This window comes from Aedes aegypti, chromosome 1, assembly GCF_002204515.2.
Source record: "Aedes aegypti strain LVP_AGWG chromosome 1, AaegL5.0 Primary Assembly, whole genome shotgun sequence".
In the NCBI taxonomy this organism is placed as follows: Eukaryota; Metazoa; Arthropoda; class Insecta; order Diptera; family Culicidae; genus Aedes; species Aedes aegypti.
In genome coordinates this window covers 70,844,779-70,865,882 of record NC_035107.1, presented here as the reverse complement: position 1 = coordinate 70,865,882, position 21,104 = coordinate 70,844,779, and the positions used below count along the sequence as shown (strand labels likewise).

General features: G+C 41.8%; 1 protein-coding gene across 9 annotated transcripts in view; it reads right to left on the bottom strand.

Annotated features, from left to right (window-relative positions):
* Positions 1-21,104, bottom strand: part of LOC5569552 — a 473,968-nt gene that overhangs the window by 363,179 nt on the left and 89,685 nt on the right. For 8 of the 9 annotated variants that reach the window (XR_002499267.1, XR_002499268.1, XR_002499265.1 and 5 more), the window contains exon 2: positions 12,985-14,090. Coding sequence is in view for 3 of the 9 variants with exons in the window: in XM_021839480.1 (XP_021695172.1) it covers positions 12,985-13,743 (759 nt within the window). In the remaining 6 variants the exon portion in view is untranslated. The remainder of the gene's footprint in view (positions 1-12,984; positions 14,091-21,104) is intronic. The other variant, XR_002499270.1, reaches the window with a different exon arrangement.

Sequence of the window (21,104 nt, the reverse complement as noted above, 5' to 3'; positions counted from 1 at the left end):
AGCTTAGTACTCTTATGTTAAGAGGTTTCCACAAATTGGCAAGGGAATTCCAACGGCTTCCAATAGGTTTAACTAATTCTTTCGAACCCCTGGAATCCTTTGAAACTCCTGGAATTGCTTGATAACTTCTGAAAACCACTAAGTCCCTCATTTGCAGAAACTCTTGAGAGTTCCTAGGAAGATTTAAAATACCTTTGAAAACCTTTGTTTAATCACTGGATCACTTGAGAATCACTGATAATGCTTTACTACAGATATATTATCTGTAGTAGACTTATCACCGAGTGCCATACCCAAATCGCAGCGTAGAAATAACAGTATAAACTCCCAAAACTAAAACTCTACCGAATAGAAAAATCCAGCCAAACGGTATCAAATGAACAGGTATACGAGTGGAACAGAATAGACCATTTCCGTCAGATCTTACCCCATATTTTTATATTTTTCTTCGAAAGATGACCATTTTTAATGATTATTGGCGTTTCAAGATCTAATTTATTTGAAGTCCTTATTTTCTTACAATTTTTTGAAAACTTGGAAATTCATCACTTTTTGATGTCAAAACTGTCGTGCGGCACAGTTGTTTCAACCCTGTGGGTATCCAGCTTTTTACGCTCGCTATAAAATCAATATGCTATAAAATATTTGACACAAGCTGACTTCCACCATTGAACTGAAACTTGGAAATATATTCTCAGCATGCCGTGACGAACAGTTGAATTTCATTGTTTTCTTTTTTCTGTCAAAAATGATTTGTTTATTCATTTGCGGAAATAATCATGATATATTATTGTTATATTTCTCCAGTTAAGTTTAATTATAAAGAATTCTTTATTTTATTCTAGGCTTAAACAATTTGATGATAATGATGAAGTTGGTTTGGCATACCTCACAACAGCTTGAAGAAGAAATATTTAAAAGACCCGGCTTAGCTTTTCGATTTACGCAAGGAATTTACGCAGCATGTCTTCATGCCGTAATTCACAAGTTCAAAGCATAGTTTTGACACATATCTGAACAACATCCTTACAGATTCCATGACAGGATTGTAGTTTAGAATTTTGGAAAATATTCTGATGAAAAGTTTATTACAGATTCCAGCACACGATTCTCACTTAATCTTAGGAAGAATTGTTACTTAATTTTGAAAAAGATTCTCGCAAAATCCTTTACAGTATTCCAATTAGTATTCTTAGAAAATTTGAAGCTTTATTTAAATTATTTGGCGAGATTATTGCAAAATCCTGGAAATCATTCTCACAGATTGGAAAGAATAGTTCTTAGAATTCAGAGCTAGAGTCCGGCGTAATATTAAGCGCGACTTTAATTTTGGGTAATCACAAAATCCTGGAAGATGTTCTCACAGAATGTTGTGCAAATTGCAATGTAGTAGAGATTTCATTCACGACAAATTTCATTTAATTTTCCGGACAACAGTTCCTTGATTGGTTGTCATTTGATTTACGGAAGTTTCGTACCGCACTATATTGCTTCAAAAATTTGGCCTACAGCTCAAAAGTGTAGCGGACATGACCTAAAGGAAACCTAAAAATAAAGGAATGATTATTAAGCGATTAAAACATTATCAATGCAATTTGGAATTATATTTTAGTTTGAGTGACAGACAAGCAATATTTGAGTGATGGGTTACTAAGGATTTTTTTTCGAGTTTCAGTTCAGTGGTGGTAGTTAGCTTTTGTCAGATATTTTATAGCATGGCGAGCGTAAAAAGCTGGATACAAAGTGGAGATTTTTCCACAACTTTTAGTCATACCCCTGCGTTGCGTGTTTGTAGACATGATGAAATGTCAATGTCAAATCGGACAATCACGACAATCAACAGAAATGGAATAATCCATGTTCTGAATCTACTCAGGTGGAGAAGATCATCGATGCGTGTCATTGTTCCTCTCTCTTATTCATCCGCTGTGCTTATGCCGCGCAGATTGTGACGTCACTATTTGTTCTGAATAAGCACAGCGGAAGAATAAAAAAGTGAGCTAGTGGTTCGCATCAATTATATTTGCCACCTAAGTAAGCCAGAACATTGCGGAGAAATCAGTCGCAAGCTCAGATGCATATTTGTTATCAGACTGCCACCGGAAGCCTTATGGTTCCGCTTCCTCATTTATTTTCCGGAACCATGAGCGCTTCCCCGTTTAATTTACCCCTCTCATAGGTCTTCCTGAAACAAAAGTAATTCTCGCAGTTCCTCCAATCTTATCCTCCACAACAAAAACCTTCACGACCACAACAAATATTTTCCCCGTCCGCAGCCGCTGCGGTGCTCCACAATAGTTCCCAAAAACGGTGGGGAGGACGGCGGTAAACTGGAGGGAGCGACGAAGATTTCTCCATGCGACAGCATTTTGTTCTGACCACATAATAACCATGCATGGAAGCTGGGGGAATCCATACTGAATGATGGATGTGCCAATCGAGGACATCTTGTATAAAATTCCGTATTTACAGTTTGGAAAAAAGGTTCAAAACATGGTGCTACGCTCATCGCCAGCCCCCGGTCGACCACAAAACCGGAAGAGAGAAAGATTCTTCGTATATCAAATTGGAGCATCACAGCAGCTCCAGGCAAAGGAGATGGTATGATCGCAAAAGATTTCGTCGTGATCTTTCGCTTCCACCAAATTAGTCACCAGCAAACCAAAACAGCATCTAATATATAACGTATTAAAACATGAATAAAGCTATAGATGGTTGTACGCCTGACATAACCTCGAAACTCCAACATTTCCAGCAGTGAATGGCAACTCCTTATAAAAAAATTCAGCAGGAAAGTCAAAGAGCGGGACAGTCAATATAGGTTAATGGAAGAGGGACTAAGATGAAAAGTTTTCCGTGATGTCACCATGTACACTCTCTCTATCATGATTGATCCGAACCAGCTGATCAAATATTCACCACGACGTGGAGAAAAAATCATAGTGCAAAAAGGGGTCGCATAAAAAACGGAGAGAAATAAATAGTAGGGGACCGAGGGGTGAACTAACGTGCCGCAAGTTTTTCATGGTTTTCTAATAGTAAGAGGCTTCAAAACATATCGGTTTCTTAGGAAAGTCTGTTCAGTAAATTGACAGAAAGCATATAAGCCAATAAAATATTTTCACGGAAATGGTCTATTGACCCTCTCAAGACCCGACGTTTTCATGTTTATAAAAAACTTGTTTAACTTGTTGTTGTTGCCCTGAAGAAGGTCCCAACAAGGACCGAAACGATGGCGGAGATTCTATAATAATCAACGCAAAGGTTCTCTAGACTGAATAACCGAAAAATGCCCTTTAAGAAGGATTTCGTTGGTGTATAAGAGAACAGCGACTCTATTCGACAGTACCCGGAAGATGGGTTGTATTGCATCGAGGAACAAAGCCACTGACAGCACATAACCTAGTGGCACTCCGTTTTTCAACTCGTGTTCATGAGATATATGTCCACCTACTGAGACTTGGCACGTTCGCTCCAAGAGGAAGCTCAGCAAAATGTTCAGCATGCGACCTCGAATACGCTACGACTTGAGTGTACGTAGGATACCATATCGCCAGGTTGTATCGTACGCTTTCGATAGGTCCAGGGATGCTACCAAGCAGTGCTCATCGACTGTTGGTAGTGATCTCTCTAGTTCGGCGAAGTATGTATTATGCCCACGGTAAAAATAAGACGAAAAATGACAATTGGCAGTGACGTCATTCCTATCGCAAACTCGAAATAGTGCAAAAAAAAAAGCAAGGCTCGCTATCTTCTACCATCCTGTAAGCCTCATGCTTGACGATAGGAATGACGACACATTTCATTTCATTTATTTAGTTAACATCTACACAGATAACACTGAATCAACAATTTCACGCCGCAATACTCGGTTCGTGGCCGCATCTCTCCATCCTCGGTTCTGCCCCACGCTCGCCAAATCGATACGCACTTGATCCGCCCACCTAGCTCGCTGCGCTCCACGCCTTCTTGTACCAACCGGATCCACAGCGAATACCATCTTTGCAGGGTTGCTGTCCGGCATTCTTGCAACATGCCGTGCCCATAGTATCCTTCCAGCTTTGGCCACCTTCTGGATACTGGGTTCGCCGTAGAGTTGGGCGAGCTCGTGGTTCATCCTTCGCCGCCACACACCGTTCTCCTGCACACCGCCGAAGATCGTCCTAAGCACCCGACGTTCGAAGACTCCAAGTGCTTGCAAGTCCTCCTCAAGCATCGTCCACGTTTCATGCCCGTAGAGGACTACCGGCCTTATGAGCGTTTTGTACATTGTACATTTGGTGCGGGCGTGAATCTTTTTTGACCGCAGCTTCTTCTGGAGGCCATAGTAGGCCCGACTTCCACTGATGATGCGCCTCCGTATTTCACGGCTAACGTTATTGTCAGCCGTCAGCAAGGATCCAAGGTAGACGAACTCGTCGACCACCTCGAACGTATCCCCGTCTATCGTAACACTGCTACCTAGGCGAGCCCTGTCGCGCTCGGCCCCACCAGCTAGCATGTACTTTGTCTTGGCCGCATTCACCACCAGTCCAACTTTTGCTGCCTCGCGTTTCAGGCGGGTGTACAGGTCTGCCACCTTTACAAATGTTCGGCCGACAATGTCCATATCATCCGCGAAGCAAACAAATTGACTGGATCTCGTAAAAATCGTACCCCGGCTGTTAAGCCCGGCTCTCCGCATAACACCTTCTAGAGCAATATTGAACAACAGGCACGAAAGTCCATCACCTTGTCGTAGTCCCCGGTGGGATCCAAACGAACTGGAGTGTTCGCCTGAAACCTTCACACAATTTTGCACACCTTCCATCGTCGCTCTTTTCAGTCTCGTGAGCTTCCCGGGAAAGCTGTTCTCGTCCATGATTCTCCATAGCTCTACGCGGTCGATACTGTCGTATGCCGCCTTGAAATCGATGAAAAGGTGATGCGTTGGGACCTGGTATTCACGACATTTTTGGAGGATTTGCCGTACAGTAAAGATCTGGTCCGTTGTCGATCGGCCGTCAACGGCCGGCTTGATAACTTCCCACGAACTCGTTTACTACAGGTGACAGACGACGGAAGATGATCTGGGATAATACTTTGTAGGCCGCATTTAGAATGGTGATCGCTCGAAAGTTCTCACAATCTACACACTCCGAAAAAATCATGTGATTTTACGTCTTTTGGATGCACATAAAAGAAGCGAGCCGTATGACGTGAATTTATGTCATATTTCAATTACCATAGCGTCTGATTCGGGAAATGCCGATTATAGTGACATCGTTTTCGTGTCCTTTAACGTGTAAAATTACATATTTTGTTCAAAACTTCTTCAGGGACACATTTTTGTGTCGTTTAATCATTTACATCATGTGTCACTCAGTCATACTATGAATTATGTTCACAGTAATTTTCATTATTTTTAAGAGTGTAACTTGTCGCCTTTCTTGTAGATAGGGCAGATTACCCCTTCCTTCCACTCCTCCGGTAGCTGTTCTGTTTCCCAGATTGTGCCTATCAGCCGGTGCAGACAAATGGCCAGCCTTTCCGGACCCATCTTTATGAGTTCAGCTCCGATACCATCCTTACCAGCAGCTTTATTGTTCTTGAGCTGGTGAATGGCATCCTTAACCTCCCTCAAAGTGGGGGCTGGTTGGTTTCCATCTTCCGCAGTACTGACGAAGGCATTTCCTCCGTTGTCCCGTCCTTCATTGCCTGTGCTCTCAGCACCATTCAGGTGCTCGTCGAAGTGCTGCTTCCACCTTTCGATCACATCACGCTCGTCCGTCAGAATGCTCCCATCCTTATCCCTGCACATCTCGGCTCGCGGCACGAAGCCGTTGCGGGATGCGTTGAGCTTCTGATACAACCTACGCGTTTCTTGAGACCGGCACAGCTGTTCCATCTCCTTGCACTCCGTCTCCTTCAGGCGGCGTTTTTTGACGACACATATTTTGATTGAAAACCGTTGTTTACACGTGGGAATAGCCTAACTTGTTGTGTCTACCGTGTCGGTGCCATGCCCGGCACAGAAAGCGTGTTGACGCTTGTCGAGCCGCCTACTCGATTCTTGAGAGAGAGGAAACCAGAGGGATGGCGTCCTATTTTTTCACTACGGAATTTGACAGCTTGAGCTGTGCCTCCTTATCGAGAGCATAATTCTGGACAAACATTTGAAAAGGGCCCAAGAGGTCTTGAGCCTTTTTTCAGATTCGTTGCTGTTGAGCCCTTTTTAGCCCGCCCACGCAAACTCACACCACTATCAGAAAGATTGGTGTTAGCTTTTGCTGATAGTGGTATTGGTGAGCGTGATCGAGTTGAATTGGGCTCAACAGCGTCTTGCGAAGCCAATGTTTACCAATGTCGATGTGCCCTTTTGAAATGTTTGTCCAGAATTTATACTCCAGAATTTAAATTCCACTCACACACGTATATTTTTCGGAAGTTTACCTTTTCCTACGAGGGAAAACTGTACAAAATGCATGGAGCGCAACGAAATCTGCTAGCTATTTGATGTTAATGAGCTACAGAAAAGCAAATGTTTCTTCGGATAATCAAGCCATAGATAACAGACTAAAATAGGAAGTGTGAATCAATAGGGTCTTAAAATGTTTAATAATATCTTGTTTTTATTCAATAACACGAAAGAACATGTTACTGTAACTACTGTAGCAATTTTTCCCGCTCATATAACAGCTATATCATATTTAAACTTTAATTTAAAAATTGGGTCCAAAAATGAACCTTGACACTTTTGATCATGTTTGACGTTCGCTTAGTTGACCAAAACACCACAGGGATTTTAGTTTTAACACTGGGGTTGTTCCTATCTGACATTTCGGAAGGAACATGGAAAACAAAATACACCCAAACTTTGAGTTTAAGCCAAGGGGTGTGACAAAATCTAAAATAAACATAAAAAATGTTTTTGGACTTAAAACTACCGGAAAACATAAAAAAATTGAGTAAACATGTGTTCTTGGCCTAAACTTAAGCGTTTGACACTAAAATTGGGACATGGCTTTAGGACCCTATTTCTTCAGAATGAAACGCAAGTAATGCGTTGAATTTGTGTGCTGTGGTTCGTTTCAGCACATTCGCACCAGCTACTTTGTTGATGTGCACATTCGTATGGGTGAGCTCTGCTATCGGTTCATAAGAGGCAACCGAAAAGTATCCTCGTAGCAATCTCTTGGAGGAGACAGCTCACTGACATTTGGCATGTTTTCTTGCCTTCTTTGACTTCATCCTTTTATTCTTAGGTCGTGCACAACGGCTAAATGAACTTATTTTGGTCAAAATCATATTCACTTCTCGTTGCACACTATGAAAAAGAATATGAATAAAAAAAATATTAATGGTTTGTCAACACACAACTGTATTTAAGTATGCAACTTTTAAATATGTGCAATTATTCAAAAACACCCAGAAATTTTATTTACATTTACTTGAATTTCAACGGTTTTTCATGCTCTGCCCATCGAATGTACGGTTTTCCATTGACAGTTGGTGACAGGTTCCCTTGACTTTTGAGAGCTAGCAATGTAAGCCAGCTGTCTCCTATCTCTCAGCTTCATTTGTTTATGAGGCGACGGTTGAGAATTCGCCCCAGAAGCTTTGCCATGCAGCTAAAAAGCGAGATTGAACGAAAGGCAACATGCCCGGAATCTTGACAGTTCGGTTTCGGGAAGGGAATGATCAGAGCGTTTCGCCAGCTGGAATGAAATTCACCACCTTGCCAGATTTTGTTGCTCAAGCAGAATCATTTTCAAGGATATAGGAAGTCGTTGAAGAAGCGGATACCCTATCATATCGGTACCTATCAAAGCACCTCGCCCTTTGTCGAAAGCCCACAGAAGTTCGGCTAGGGTAATGACAGTGTTGTACACGTCGCCGGTATTAGCCGAATCATCTATGGACACTCTATCAGCTGCCGTCTGTACCATCTGAAATGATGGAGGGTAGTTAGACGTCGCCGGTCTTTTGCCGTAGAACGTCGACAGTTCTTCAGCTACTTCTTCGGGGTTGTCCGTGAATTCGTTGGGCCGTTTGAGATCCAAAGATTGCTACTTCGCTTCTTTAATTGCCTTTCGTGCCGCAGCTTGGAATTCCGTCAACGCTTCGGGTTAATCTGGGTTGACCTGCTGTAGACGTCGGAGCTACCGAAGACACTTTCGTCGCCGACGAATTGCCGCCTTGGCCTCGGGGCACCTTCATGGTACTGCTTTCGGTCCGATTAGGCTAGTAGTTCGCGAGATGTACTTAGACGCTACTGCAATTATTTTTCGTTGAAGCTTCCTGCATTCGACTCGAAATGGACGGCTGTTTTCTGCTGTAACCCATTCTTAATATTCTTATTCTTAAGCCCGATCGTATAGTCGCGTTGTTTGCTGATTTGACCACCCAGGTGTGGACACCGCAATTGGTAGGTGATCACTGTTGTGCGTGACTGATAAGGTTCGCCAGGTGAACCTCCGAGGCAGATTCTCTAAGCAGATGGTCACATCAATCGCCGAAGTGTTACCCGAAGCCGGGTCGATGCGGGTAGCTGAGCCATCATTCAAGATCACCATTTGCTTCGTCAGGTATTGTTTCTGCTATGAATTGCCCAAGCGCGCATGATGTGGTGCGCGTTGAAGTCTCCTACATGCTCACGGCACAAAAATTAACAAGGCAGGCTTTTTACTGATGTAAATATCAAGTTTGATTGTAAACATGTGACGTCACTCCTATCGTACCATATATCATCCGGACCACTAGATGATTTTTTTTCGCAAATTTGTTCGAGGTGGATAGGAATGACGTCGTCAAGTTTTCGGAATATATCACATTCTTAATATAGTACACCGTGTACACGCTCAAAAAAGAGTTCTGGAAAACGTGAACTGTCAAAAATACACCATAAACTACCATCATGTTTATGCATAAACATGATCTAGTTCACGGTGTATTTTTGCTTGTTGATAAGTTCACGTCTGCTGTTCACGGATGCGAGAATGGATTTATTTCTGTGTAGGAGCAAAATAGGACCTTCAAGCTGATCGAACAATTCAGCCAGTGTGGTCTGGCACTGAGCTGAACTCGGCGGATCTGCACACGTTCGAACGCTATACCTTCTCGGATGGCAAGGTCTACACCGTGTTGCCAATAGTTGGCGTTCTTCGACAGTAGCAGCAACGTGTAGTTTCTACCTGAGACGAGACTCGCGAAGACGGTCTTCTTTTTCTGTGATTGCTGAGTTTTTTTCTTATTCCACTTTGTGTTTATACCAATTATGCGCATGCTGTTCAAATCCTCACATGAACCTCTCAGCAAAAAATGATTGAGTTTGCATCACATCGAATCATAAATAGCCGTTTGAGTGAAATTTCATGCCAGCAAACGTAGCAGACAACCTCTTCTGCTTAGATTTATCAGCATCTTTGGAAAAAACTGCTCCGCCGATTGAAGTTTTTAATAACAGTTTACTTTGAACACAATACTTTTCACTTTTTCAGCCATAAAAACGGTGGGCTGCATTTGACGTTTCGTGAGAGGGGAATCTGGGCTGCATATGACGTTGATATTTTTCCTCTTCGCGAGTCTCTCTCAGGTTTCTACCAACGAAGTCTGGCGGAACAACAGTCTGGTTCACCTTGGTCTCCTGCAAGGCTACAACGCATGGTTCGAGGTCAGAAATGACCAGTTTTAGCTCGCTGATATTGGAACCTAAGACCACGGATATTCCATTGCAGGGCGGAGCAGCCGCCGGAGCGACCATCCGTAGCTGATCGTGTGGTGGATGACGAGGTTGATGTTCTTCGGATTGGCGGCACCGGGGAAGCACTTTGGGTAATGTCTCTGCGATGAACTCTCGAAGGGCCTTCCCCGGGAGATGGGGGTGATGCAGCGTACCCTGAAAGATTATCAGGCGCAGCAGCAACCGTTTGTGATGGTAAAGTAGAAAGACTGACCTGTGGGACGTCTTGTCTCACAGTGCCAGCCATTGCCGAAACTACTACACGACTGCTTCCAGAAACACCAGCAATAGCTGCTGTTGCTTGATGTTGGTACAGAGTGAATGGTATCTCGGTGGATTTGCAATGTCATGGTGTCGTGTAGGATTCCATCGGCCACGGAGGTGAGTTCGTCATCAAAGGATTGGAGTAAGACGTCCCGGATGACTCCTTCAGTCTGCCGTACTTGCGACGGAAAAGGTACTACACTTTCCCTACTTCCGAACTGAAAAGTCTCGTTGTCCGTGTCTCCGATACCCCAGACTCTTCGCCTGAATACTCAATCTGGGTCAGGTCATGGGTGGTTGGTGCGGTCTACCTAGGGGGCCGGGCTGGTGTCTGGTGAGGTGAATGGTTTCGCTTTGTTTCCTAAACGGCCGGAGAGTTGTTCAGTTTCACTAGCATGGTGTACTCGTTCTGTGTTCGACTGCTGCTTCATCTGCTGGATGAAAGCCTTTATCTGCTCAATTCTTTCTGCTTGCTCTCTCCCTGCAGTTTGGCATTCTCCTTATCTTTCATTACCATAGCCGCTTCCAACTCCTTCAGCTTATTCTTGAGCAAATTTTGTTGGGTGGCTACCTGAGCGTAGCTACTTACTTGTTGCTCTACACGTTTTGTCGCCTCCAGGAAACTCAAGTAAGATCCTGATCCTGGCAGCTCACGATTGAGGAGAAGTAACGGTATATGTAAGTACTGGACAATATGCGTTGAGGCTGACAGCGGTGAGTGGGCTAATGGTGCAAGCTGCTCCCGTCCCCGAAAACCGTAGCAGGTTTTAATTAGAGTACGTTACAAATCTGTCTGTTTGTTCCAACTCGACAGGAGTAGGCTCAGATGCCATTACCTGACTTGTGCCGATCCGGCTTTAAACCCCATGATAGACAATGTCAACCCTAATGTATATTGTATTTCAATTTGAGTTAAAACACTTTAGAGTGTATTCAGAAAAATCATCAATCATCAAGCGCAAGCGCAGGCGTACGCGCAACACTGCTGTCGAACAGCATAAAAGAAAATAAACAAACCCGTGACGGTCTCTTTCATTTACTGAACTTAGTCGTGTCAACATCTTTATACATACCCGAACAAAGTCCCCCATTTGAAGTAAAAGTATTTATTACAAGTAGTGCTGTTATCACAAAGTGAAACCCAAATAATCCGGTTTGGTTCCGGATCTCCAAATTTAATAAACCCTAGCATGACCTCTTCACTTGCATATATAACCATGGGATCGCGACTATTCCAGCGGATATGGATTGCGGCTATTAGGAGGACTCAATGAAGATGATCCATCAAAACAAACAACTAGCGGAATGTGAAGGAGAGGCTTCTAGACCCATCAGTAACTGGCTAAGGTTCCCGCCAAGAAAGGAGGCGACCAACATCAACTTAAGTGAGAACAGTGTGGGCAATAGCCTAGATACTGTGACGACGGCAGGCACTGGCCGCTCCAGTGCAACATGTGAGGTGACCGATAGCCCGGGACTAATCGAGGCCATGGATCGCAATAGAGAGCACCTCCCGAAAATGTAGGTGTGCTGGACAACTCGATGTCTTCATCGAGTTTAGTAAGAGTAAAAGCAACATCAAAAATAACTAGAAAACCGAAAGAAACAGAGAGCCAGGGCATAACTTTGCAAGGCAGAAGACAAAAAGGACACTTAGTCATACCAGACTAAAGTTTTTTCCTTCAAAGGTAATGTGAATATATCAGATGATATTATTCGAAACGCGATCCGAAAGAGCTTGTGATACTTCCATGCCGAGAAAGTCCCTTCCTACAGAGAACAGGCCGCCGGTGTACTGGTGGTGCGAATCAATTGCAAATCTTCGAGCAATCTGCCTTAGGGTCAGACAAAGAATGCAACGCGCATGCACAGAATCACAAAGAGAAGAACGTGGTGCAGCTTTAAGCGCCCCCAGATCTAAGCGACTTTTTATGTAAGCGACAGAAATTGGTGCTACTACCGAAGGCGGGGATACCACGAGGTGTCCTGTCGGCGTCCTATCAGTCTACCGGATACGACGGGATAGGTTATTGGAGAGGTTGATCCTCAACAGCCTAGTACCGTAAACGGAAGATGTGGACGGCCTGTCCAACAACCAGTTTGGATTCAGAAAAGGTAAATCTACTCTGGACGCCATCTAGTCGGTCGTTCAGACAGCTGAGGTGGTAATCGAGCATAAAACAAGCTGCGAGGGCTATCATTTTCCAGCTTGCGCTGTTGAACGCATTCTTGACATCCAGAATGACAACCGATTCCGTTACTGCGCGGTTGTCACTCTGGATGTCAAGAATGCGTTCAACAGCGCAAGCTGGAAAGCGATAGTCCACGCACTTTACCGCCTCAAGGTACCGGTACTGTTGTGTAAGCTTCTAGAAAGCTATTTTAATAGTAGGATTCTACTGTATGACACAGAAGAGGGGCAGAAAAGTGTTCGAATTACCTTGGGAGTACCTCAAGGTTCAATCCTGGGCCCGATATTATGTAAAGGCGATGTACGTACGATGACCCACTGAGGCTGCCCCTTCCGACGGGTGCACTCTATTCCCATAGCTGAGGAATGGATGAAGTCTAGGAAACTAGGACTGGCCCGTCACAAGACAGAGGTGGTGATGGTTCGAGCGATGGGCGCTTATCTTGTTAGTTTATTGCACAAAGCGATCCCTTAGGCATAGCTCAGCTTCGCTAGCCACGTTATGCCTGTAAAAGGGTTTCTACAGCAGCGCTTTCGAGGATGATGTCTAACAGCTCTGCTGTAATTCCTGGCATCATTCGGATAGTATCAAATGTGTCATATTGGAACAAAAGAAACCTTGTGCTAAAGTGCAATGAGCGCTGGCCCCTCCCCAAAGTAATATTCTAGTAAATTGTTTCCCAAACTTTAATTTCGCGGCCGGAGGGTCGCGAAATGCAAGTTTATGAAACGATGCTCTAGTCCTATTGCAGATTTCCCTCTTGTAAAAATCACATGTATTGAGTAATATATAGCTCATTCTACTCACCGCTTCGATCTCCTTCTCGAACTTGACCGGCCTCAATTTACACAGCAGCGCTCCCACGTAGATCGCGTTGATGATCAGGAACAGACTGGCCCACACTACGGCATCCAGTGTACACTCCACTTGCCATCCCCAAATGATCAGCAGCACACTCCCCGCTATGACCATACACCGCAGCCACAGCATCCCAAAGGGAGCATTCGGCGCCAAAAAGGCCAAAAAGAACAACCCACAGCCCAGCTGGTAGTACAGATGATGGGTCCTCCGCAGCGAGAAGCAATCCATCAGCGTCCACTCGGTGCCACTGCCGAAGCCGAAAAAGTTCGCGAATCCTCCTCCGGACGATGAGGACGAGCCTGATCCTGAACCGTGAGAACGAAAAGTGTCGTTACTTCTTACGCCGGGAATCAGCGGGGATCGATGGGGGACATCGCTAGGGTCACTATCGCTACTACCATTAGAAGAGGAGGAAGATGAGGAAGATGATGGAGATGACGGTGACTGGGGTTGACTACTACTATGGTGGTGGTGAGAATGATGGTTGCTGCTGGCACCTCCTCCGTTCCAGACGTCCTTCTGGACGATGTACTGCGAGGAAGGGGCTATCGGGGAGTCCTCGATGATGAGCCCCTCGGGACTACCGATCCCGGAAGGTGGTGGAGCCGGTTGCTGCTGTTGCTGCTGTTGGGCTCGATGGACCGCGCTGAGAGGGTTGGTGGTCTCCACCAACCCCAAGGCCAGGGTCCAACCCAGCAGGAACATGACTCGCTGTAGGAGCTCCAGTTTGAAGCTTTGCTGGTGGCGATGGATGACTAGACGAGCTGATGCGGAGGTTGCGCCTACGTTTGCGCTTCCGGAGCATTCACAGGTGTGATGGGGGTGTTGCGGCTGCTGATGAACTGAGAGGCATTACAAGGCGAGAGTATTCTGGTGACATGCCAGTTTCTGGTGAACTATTTGTGGTTGTACAATGCCTTGGCGAGGAGTATCACATTTTCGATTAGAGATGATTGTTGCCACAATGCACTATCGAACTTTATTCGTTATTATTTCACATCACTTAATCATCGCTTCATTACTGGTTACACTTGTTGCTGAAGAGAGAGCACCTGTAAAAGAGAAGAAATCATTATTATTGATTGAGGAACTTTGAAATTAAGACAATTTTTATAATACCGTTTTGTCTCAAATTCCGAACAGACTCATATTCCGAACACTCGGTTTTTGTATGGCGATTTGGTTGAAATGTTTCGCTGAAATATGTCATCAAATCACTACGAAATGGCTGTTAGTTGCAATTTAATTTTAACGTTTTCAAATTTATTTTATAGCTCTGGAGTAGTGATGATTCTCTAGTTCAAGACCAGTAAGACTAGCTCAGATAAATTTATTTGCGAAATTATTCATTTGTATAAGATTTATTCGTGCTGTTTGGAATTTGAGACAAGGTGTTCGGAATATGAGACAGAATGAACACAGTGTTCGGTATTTGAATCAAAATGTTGTTCCATAGTTTAACGTAAAAACAATAGTAAACAAGTCTAAATAAATATTTTTTTCGGTACACCCAACAGCTAAGGGTTAGACTTTGTGGAGAAATTTAAATTTTCACAAATATCACCTAATTTATGCCTATCAGATGCATTTGAAGTCACTGCTGACCTTAAGTGTTCGGAATATGAGTCAAAACGGTAATTTAAAATAGTAGTGCGCAATAATCGAGAGAGGAATTTTCCGACCGATAAAATAGCAGTGGTTGCCAGGTGGATGGATCACTTCAGCAGTTGTTTAACGGCGAAAATGGAAATGTAGTGGAAACAGGGTGAATATGGGGTTCTGCACTATTTTGATTATGTTTGGGATTTTGACGTTTACTGGCCTTGTTGTTTACTAATTTCATGGTAGAGTGAAAGAGAGAGGAAGATTTTTGTGCAGAGCCCCATTGATGAAAACTGTGGACTTACCGACCATGGACCTATGCACGGGTTCACTATTTGACGTTTTAGCAGTGCCGTGTTATTTATGTGACCATGGAAACTAGTGAATTCGGCACCGCTCAAACGTCAAATTAGTGAACTCGTGCATCGGTCCATGGACCGATGCACGAGTTCACTAATTTGACGTTTGAGCGGTGCTGAATTCACTCGTTGCCATGGCCACGTAAAAAACACGGCACCGCTCAAACGTCAAATAGTGAACCCGTGCATTGGTCTATAGGAGAGATTAAAAAGGCTGTCAGCGAGCTGAAGAAATGCCTACTGGTTTATTTGGATAGCCACATATGCCCAATCTACAAGAAAAGGCACAGACTCGAGTATGTCAATTACTGTTGCATTTGGCATACAAAATTATGCTACGCATCCTGTTTAACAGACTGAGACCACTCGAGGAGTTCTTCGTCGGAGAATATCAGGATGGTTTTCGTGAGGTACAAATTGTAGACCCACCATCTGTTTATTGATTTCAAGGCAGCGTAAGATTCAATGAAATGAAATGAGCTGTGGCTGATAATGTCTGAACACGGTTTTCCGGCGAAACTAATTAGGCTGATACGCTCAACGCTGGATGCTTCGAAATCAAATGTTCGGATTGCAAACGAGGTATCAACCTTGTTTGTGACGTTAATCGTCGAAGCATGGAGACGCACTTTCGAATTCAATGTTCAACATTGCACTCGAGGGTGCTATTAGGAGATCTTGAGATTATCATCAGAACCCTCTCAGGATTCTGATCGAAATAATCTCAAGACTCTTATCAAAATCATTTCTGAATTATCATTAGCATTCTCTCAGGACTATCATTAGAATCTTCAAAAGATTATCAACAAAATCTTTTCAAAGTTCTTATCAGAATCCTCTCAGGATTCTCATCACAATTATCTAAGGATCCTTATCAAAATCTTAATTTGCTTATTAAAATTTGAAATAGACTGGCAATTGTACAAGTTAGGAAGAATGAGCTGATCGTTATTCATAAACTTTATAAACAACAAAATAATAACAATACGAGGGTGCTGCTCTTACGATGCTATAGGAGTTTTTAACAATGGATGAACATTACTGTAAAGAACGTAATTCAATCGATGATGACGACTTTACAAACTTTATCTGTTTTTATCATGTGCTGATATATAATTTAATTGAGTGCACTATCTGACAGTACTGTTTTATATAAAGATATTTGATATTTTTAGTTTATTTGTTTGTGTGAATAATGAAGAATTATTTATTTAATTTATTATTAATTTATTTATTTATTATACTTCTCTGACCAGGATTATCATATTTTAAGCACCCTTTTCGAAGCTATTCTGTTCAGTTATCCATGTACTGCTAAAAATCATGAAATTATTCTTATTGTGCATGCTCATGCAATATATTAGTATCTAGTGGTCCCGGCAAACTTTGTCTTGCCATCAAGTAGACTGTGCCGTACAAAATGGAAGTTCCGTACACTCATGTTCTCCTGTTTTTTCAACTTTCCCGTTCAATATCCTGTGATTTTTATAAACACAAACACGTCGGAACACTTCAAGAACATAACTATGGAAGAATTTTTATAATCCGATAGCCCGTTCTCAAACCATTTAGTGACATACAAACACCACTCCATTTTTATTTATATAGAAGAAGATAGATAGATAGATGATCATAATCATGCAACAGATAAGACGGTGAGAAAGAGAGAATATAGGGACAGTGCAGTGATTAGTAATAAGTTGATTATGTAATTTTGTTAGAGAAATAAACAGTGTAACAGTACTATTGAGTAGCTTCAAAAGAATGATTTCACAGCATAGGCCTTTCTGATCGTAAGACCGATGTATAAAAATAATTTGTTTCGAAATCGCCCGCGTGGTCTTCTAGTGCCCCTGTTAGATAAGAATCAGTCATAGACATACACACCGAATGCTCGCCATGACCCTATGACCAACAATTGTATATGTATAGGCTTAGCTGATGTGGCTTTTCTAATAGGTAGTTTTTTCACTCATTGATTGTCTTCAAAACCTTGTCAAGTATAGAAAAGTGATTTTGTTTCATTTATTACTTCAGTAAAGCTACATTGTACTTAAAAGTATAAGGAACATATTATTTTATGTTTTATTACTATTGATATTAACAAGGCAAGAATTCCCAATGAGTGAAGAATTTTATAGTACACCATAGAAGATTGCTTACCATTACCTAATCATGGAACGACTTTTGCTCCTATCCGCAACCCGGTGCATGCGCCCTGTTGGGTTTCGAAACCCTCGTAGAAGATTACAAACCATCAATACCATACCACCAAAAGGGTCTGATTGTGCTCCTTACCCACCCTCAGTTTGTAATCTTCTCGCCAGCTTGAAATTTTATTTTCCCGAAGTGAAAGTAATTTTGTTGAGTGATAGCCGTACTATGCAGTAGTCTAATCAGAATCTTTTGGGTCAGAAGATAAAATCTAAATTTTGTTATAAAAAGGTTGCCATTGCTTTGATTTTCACCCAACATCTAATCAAAACTACTAACAACAGCGATCAATTATCAAAACTCATCGCTCCCTGGAAAATAAAATTCCAAGCCCAGGAAAAGTCCGCTAAAGATTTTCATTTAAATATTAAAAAAAGTATCATCAAAAACCACTAGCTAATCTCTTCAGAATCATCTCTGGATTCTCATCAGATTCCTCTAATGATTCTCATTAGAATCCTCTCAGGATTCTCTCCAAAATCCTCTTACGTTTCTCATCAGAATCCTATCCGGATTGTTTCCAGAATACTTTCAGGACTCTCATCAAGATCCCTTCAGGTTTCTCATCAGCGCCCCCTCGCTATGTTTTGTTCAGAATACTCATTAGAATATTCTCAGGATTCTGAAGAAAATTTTCTCAACATTCTCATAAAAATCCTCTTTGGGTAATCATCAAAACCCTCTTAGAAATTTCATCAGAACCATCTCAGGATTCTCAGAAAAATCTTCTTAGGATTCAAAATTCTCATAACAATCCCTTCAGGACTCTCATCTCTCAGGGTTCTCTCCGGAATCCTCTCAGGATTCTCATCAGAATCCTCTCATGATTCTCACCAGAACCTTCTCAGGATTCTCAGCAGAATCCTTCCTGAATTCTCATTTAAATCCTCTTACGTTTCTCATCAGAATCCTCTTAAGATTCTCATCAGTATCCTCATTCGAAGCTTCTCAGGATTCTCATTAGAATCCTCTCAGAATTATCAATTATATCTTTTCAGAATTATCATCAGAATCCTCTCAGGATTGTTAATAGAACACTCTAATAATTCCCATCAGAATCCTCTCAGGATTCTCATCAAAATACTCTCAGGGTTCTCATAAAAATCCTCTCAGGATTCTTATCAGATTTCTCTCATGTTTCTCTCGAGCTTCCTTTCAGGATTCTTATCAGAATCCTCTCAGGATCAGTGCTGGGAATGGTAATAGTAGAAGGCTTGAATTTCGAGGAAATCACGTCGCTCTTCCCAGTACAGTAGTTCAAAAACGAGAATGTCATCAAATAGCCTATGTTGGGTGCATGAATTTTCTGAATCAGTAGTGTCATTGAAGGCTCTAAATGCGGGAAATGCAGCAGGATCAATAGAACATTTTTCTACAGTAATTTTGGGTTGCCCTTAGCGGCGGGTATTTTGCTATTTTCATAACTTTTTGCCTACATCAGTGATGGGCGTGAGATTCACTGTCTTCGCTGACTGTGATTCAGACTCTCATCAGTATCCTCATTCGAATCTTCTCAGGATCTCATCAGAATCCTCTCAGGATTCCATCAGAATTCTCCTAGCATTATAATTAAAATTTTCTCAGAAATCTCATCAGAATGATCTCAGAATCTTTTCAGCATTCTCATCAGAATCCTTTCTGGATTCTCTTCAAAATCTTCTTAGCATTCTCCTCTCAGGATTGTCAACAGAATACTCCAGTAATTTCCATCTAGTTGCAACCATCTCAGGAAACTCATAAAAATACTCTCACGATTCTCATCAGAAACTCATAAAAACTTCTCGGGATTCTCTTCAAAATTATCTCAGGTTTCTCATAAAAATCCTCTCAGGATTTTCATCAGAATCCTCCCAGGATTCTCATCAGGACTCTCTCATGATTCTCATCAGAATCTTCTCAGTATTCTCATCAGAATCCTTTCAGAATTTTCTTCAAAATCCATTTACGTTTCTCATCATAACCCTCTTAAGATTCTCAGAATTATCATCATTTTTTTCAGAATTATCATCAGAATCCTCTAAGGATTATTAGAATACTCTAATAATTCCAATCAGTATCCTCTCAGGATTCTCATCAGAATCCAGAGTTGCACGTTGTCACTATCAACGCTTAAAATTTGCTGATTTGTACAGGCCGACTGCGATACAATTCGGATCAATCTTTATCACATCAACATCATGCTGTTAACTCCATCACAAGTGCATTGATGGCGATAGACTATGGATATCACTGATGGATTATGTTTAGCCTTAAATTAAACAGTCAAAATGGTAATTTATTGGTACGATATTTTTTACAGTATTGCAGATAGATTGAAACTATTTGTTGGTCACAGAAAAATAGTAATAACATGGATAATTACCACGTGATCACTCATTCCGCAGTGATTATGATCTAGAGTGCGATGTCGCATCACTGCTGTTGGTTGTCAAATCAAAGTGATATTGATAGCTCGCAAGTGATAGTGATAGTTTTAGACCATCAGCCATCAGCTGATATGATCGATATTAATCAAATCTGTCAGAATCCTCTCAGGATTCTAAGCAGAATCTTATCAGGATTCTCATCAAAATCTTTTCAGAATTTTCATTAGAATCCTCTCGGGATTTTCATCAGCATCATCTCAGGATTGTCATATCAATCGTCTCAGGATTCTCATCAGAAATTTTTCAGGATTCTCAACAAAATTATTTTAATAATAATCTTCATTTTCTAGACTTTCAGCCGTTGTCTGGTTCGTTTCCGGTCATCAGAATTGTCTCAGGGCTCTAATCAGAATATTTTCTCGATTTTCATCTGAATCCCCTCAGAATTCTCATCAGAATTTCCTCATGGTTATCATTAGAACCCTTTGAATATTCTCATCAGAACCTTCCAACGATTTTCATCGGTATCTTCTAATGTAGAATTTCAATATCTTCCTTTTTTATTAGAATTTGCTTAGGACTCTCATCAGAATTCTCTCTAGATTCCTTACAGATACCTTTAATAATACTCATTTGTATTCTCATCAGTATTCTCATCAGAATACTCTCATAATTTTCATCGAAATCCTTTCAGAATTCTCATCAGAATCCCCTCAAAATTCTCGTCTCATAATTCTCTCAGGATTGTGCTTCTGTTCTTCAAGAATTTAGCCACAAACTTCCTCCAAAGTTATATCAAATTATTTCTCCTGGATGACCATCAGTAAATCCTTCAGAGATCACTACAGAAATTCTACTTGAAATTGCTTCATAAGATCCTCGAGGAATTTCTCCTGGTATCCCTGCTCTCATTTCTTCAGGGGTTGCTTCAAACATAAATCTAAGAATTCTTCCAAAGATTTTATAGAGGGAGTCTAGCAGGATTTTTTCCAGTTATACATTTTAAATCTTTTAGAATTTTATCTCGGGAAATCTTTCGATAATACCTCCAGAGAATTAGCCAGGAATTCTTCAAAGGTATGTCTAGTTATAAGACCAGAATTAATTCCAGGAACTACGCCTGAAATTCAGAGATTACCCCAGAAGCTCGTCCAGAGATTTATACATGTATTCCATTCATTTTGAGATTCTTTAATGATTCCTTCTGAGGTTCTTCCATGAGTTTCAGTAGGAGCTTTGCCAGGATTTCCTACTGTTATCTTTTATGAAATCTCGTCATCAACAGGAATTCCGCAATAGATTGCTTAAGGATCTCCTCTAGATATTCAAGGGATTTCTTTTAAATCTACTTGAGAAATTACTCCAAAAATTGGCAGAAGAGATTCTGGAGGAAATCTCGTTGAGAAGTCCCTGGAGAAACCCCCCAAGGAATGACATGTTGAATCCTTGTAGGATTTTTTGCAGGAATTCTAAAAAGATTGTTTTTAGGAATATCACTGGACAATCCTAGAGCAATCACTGAGGC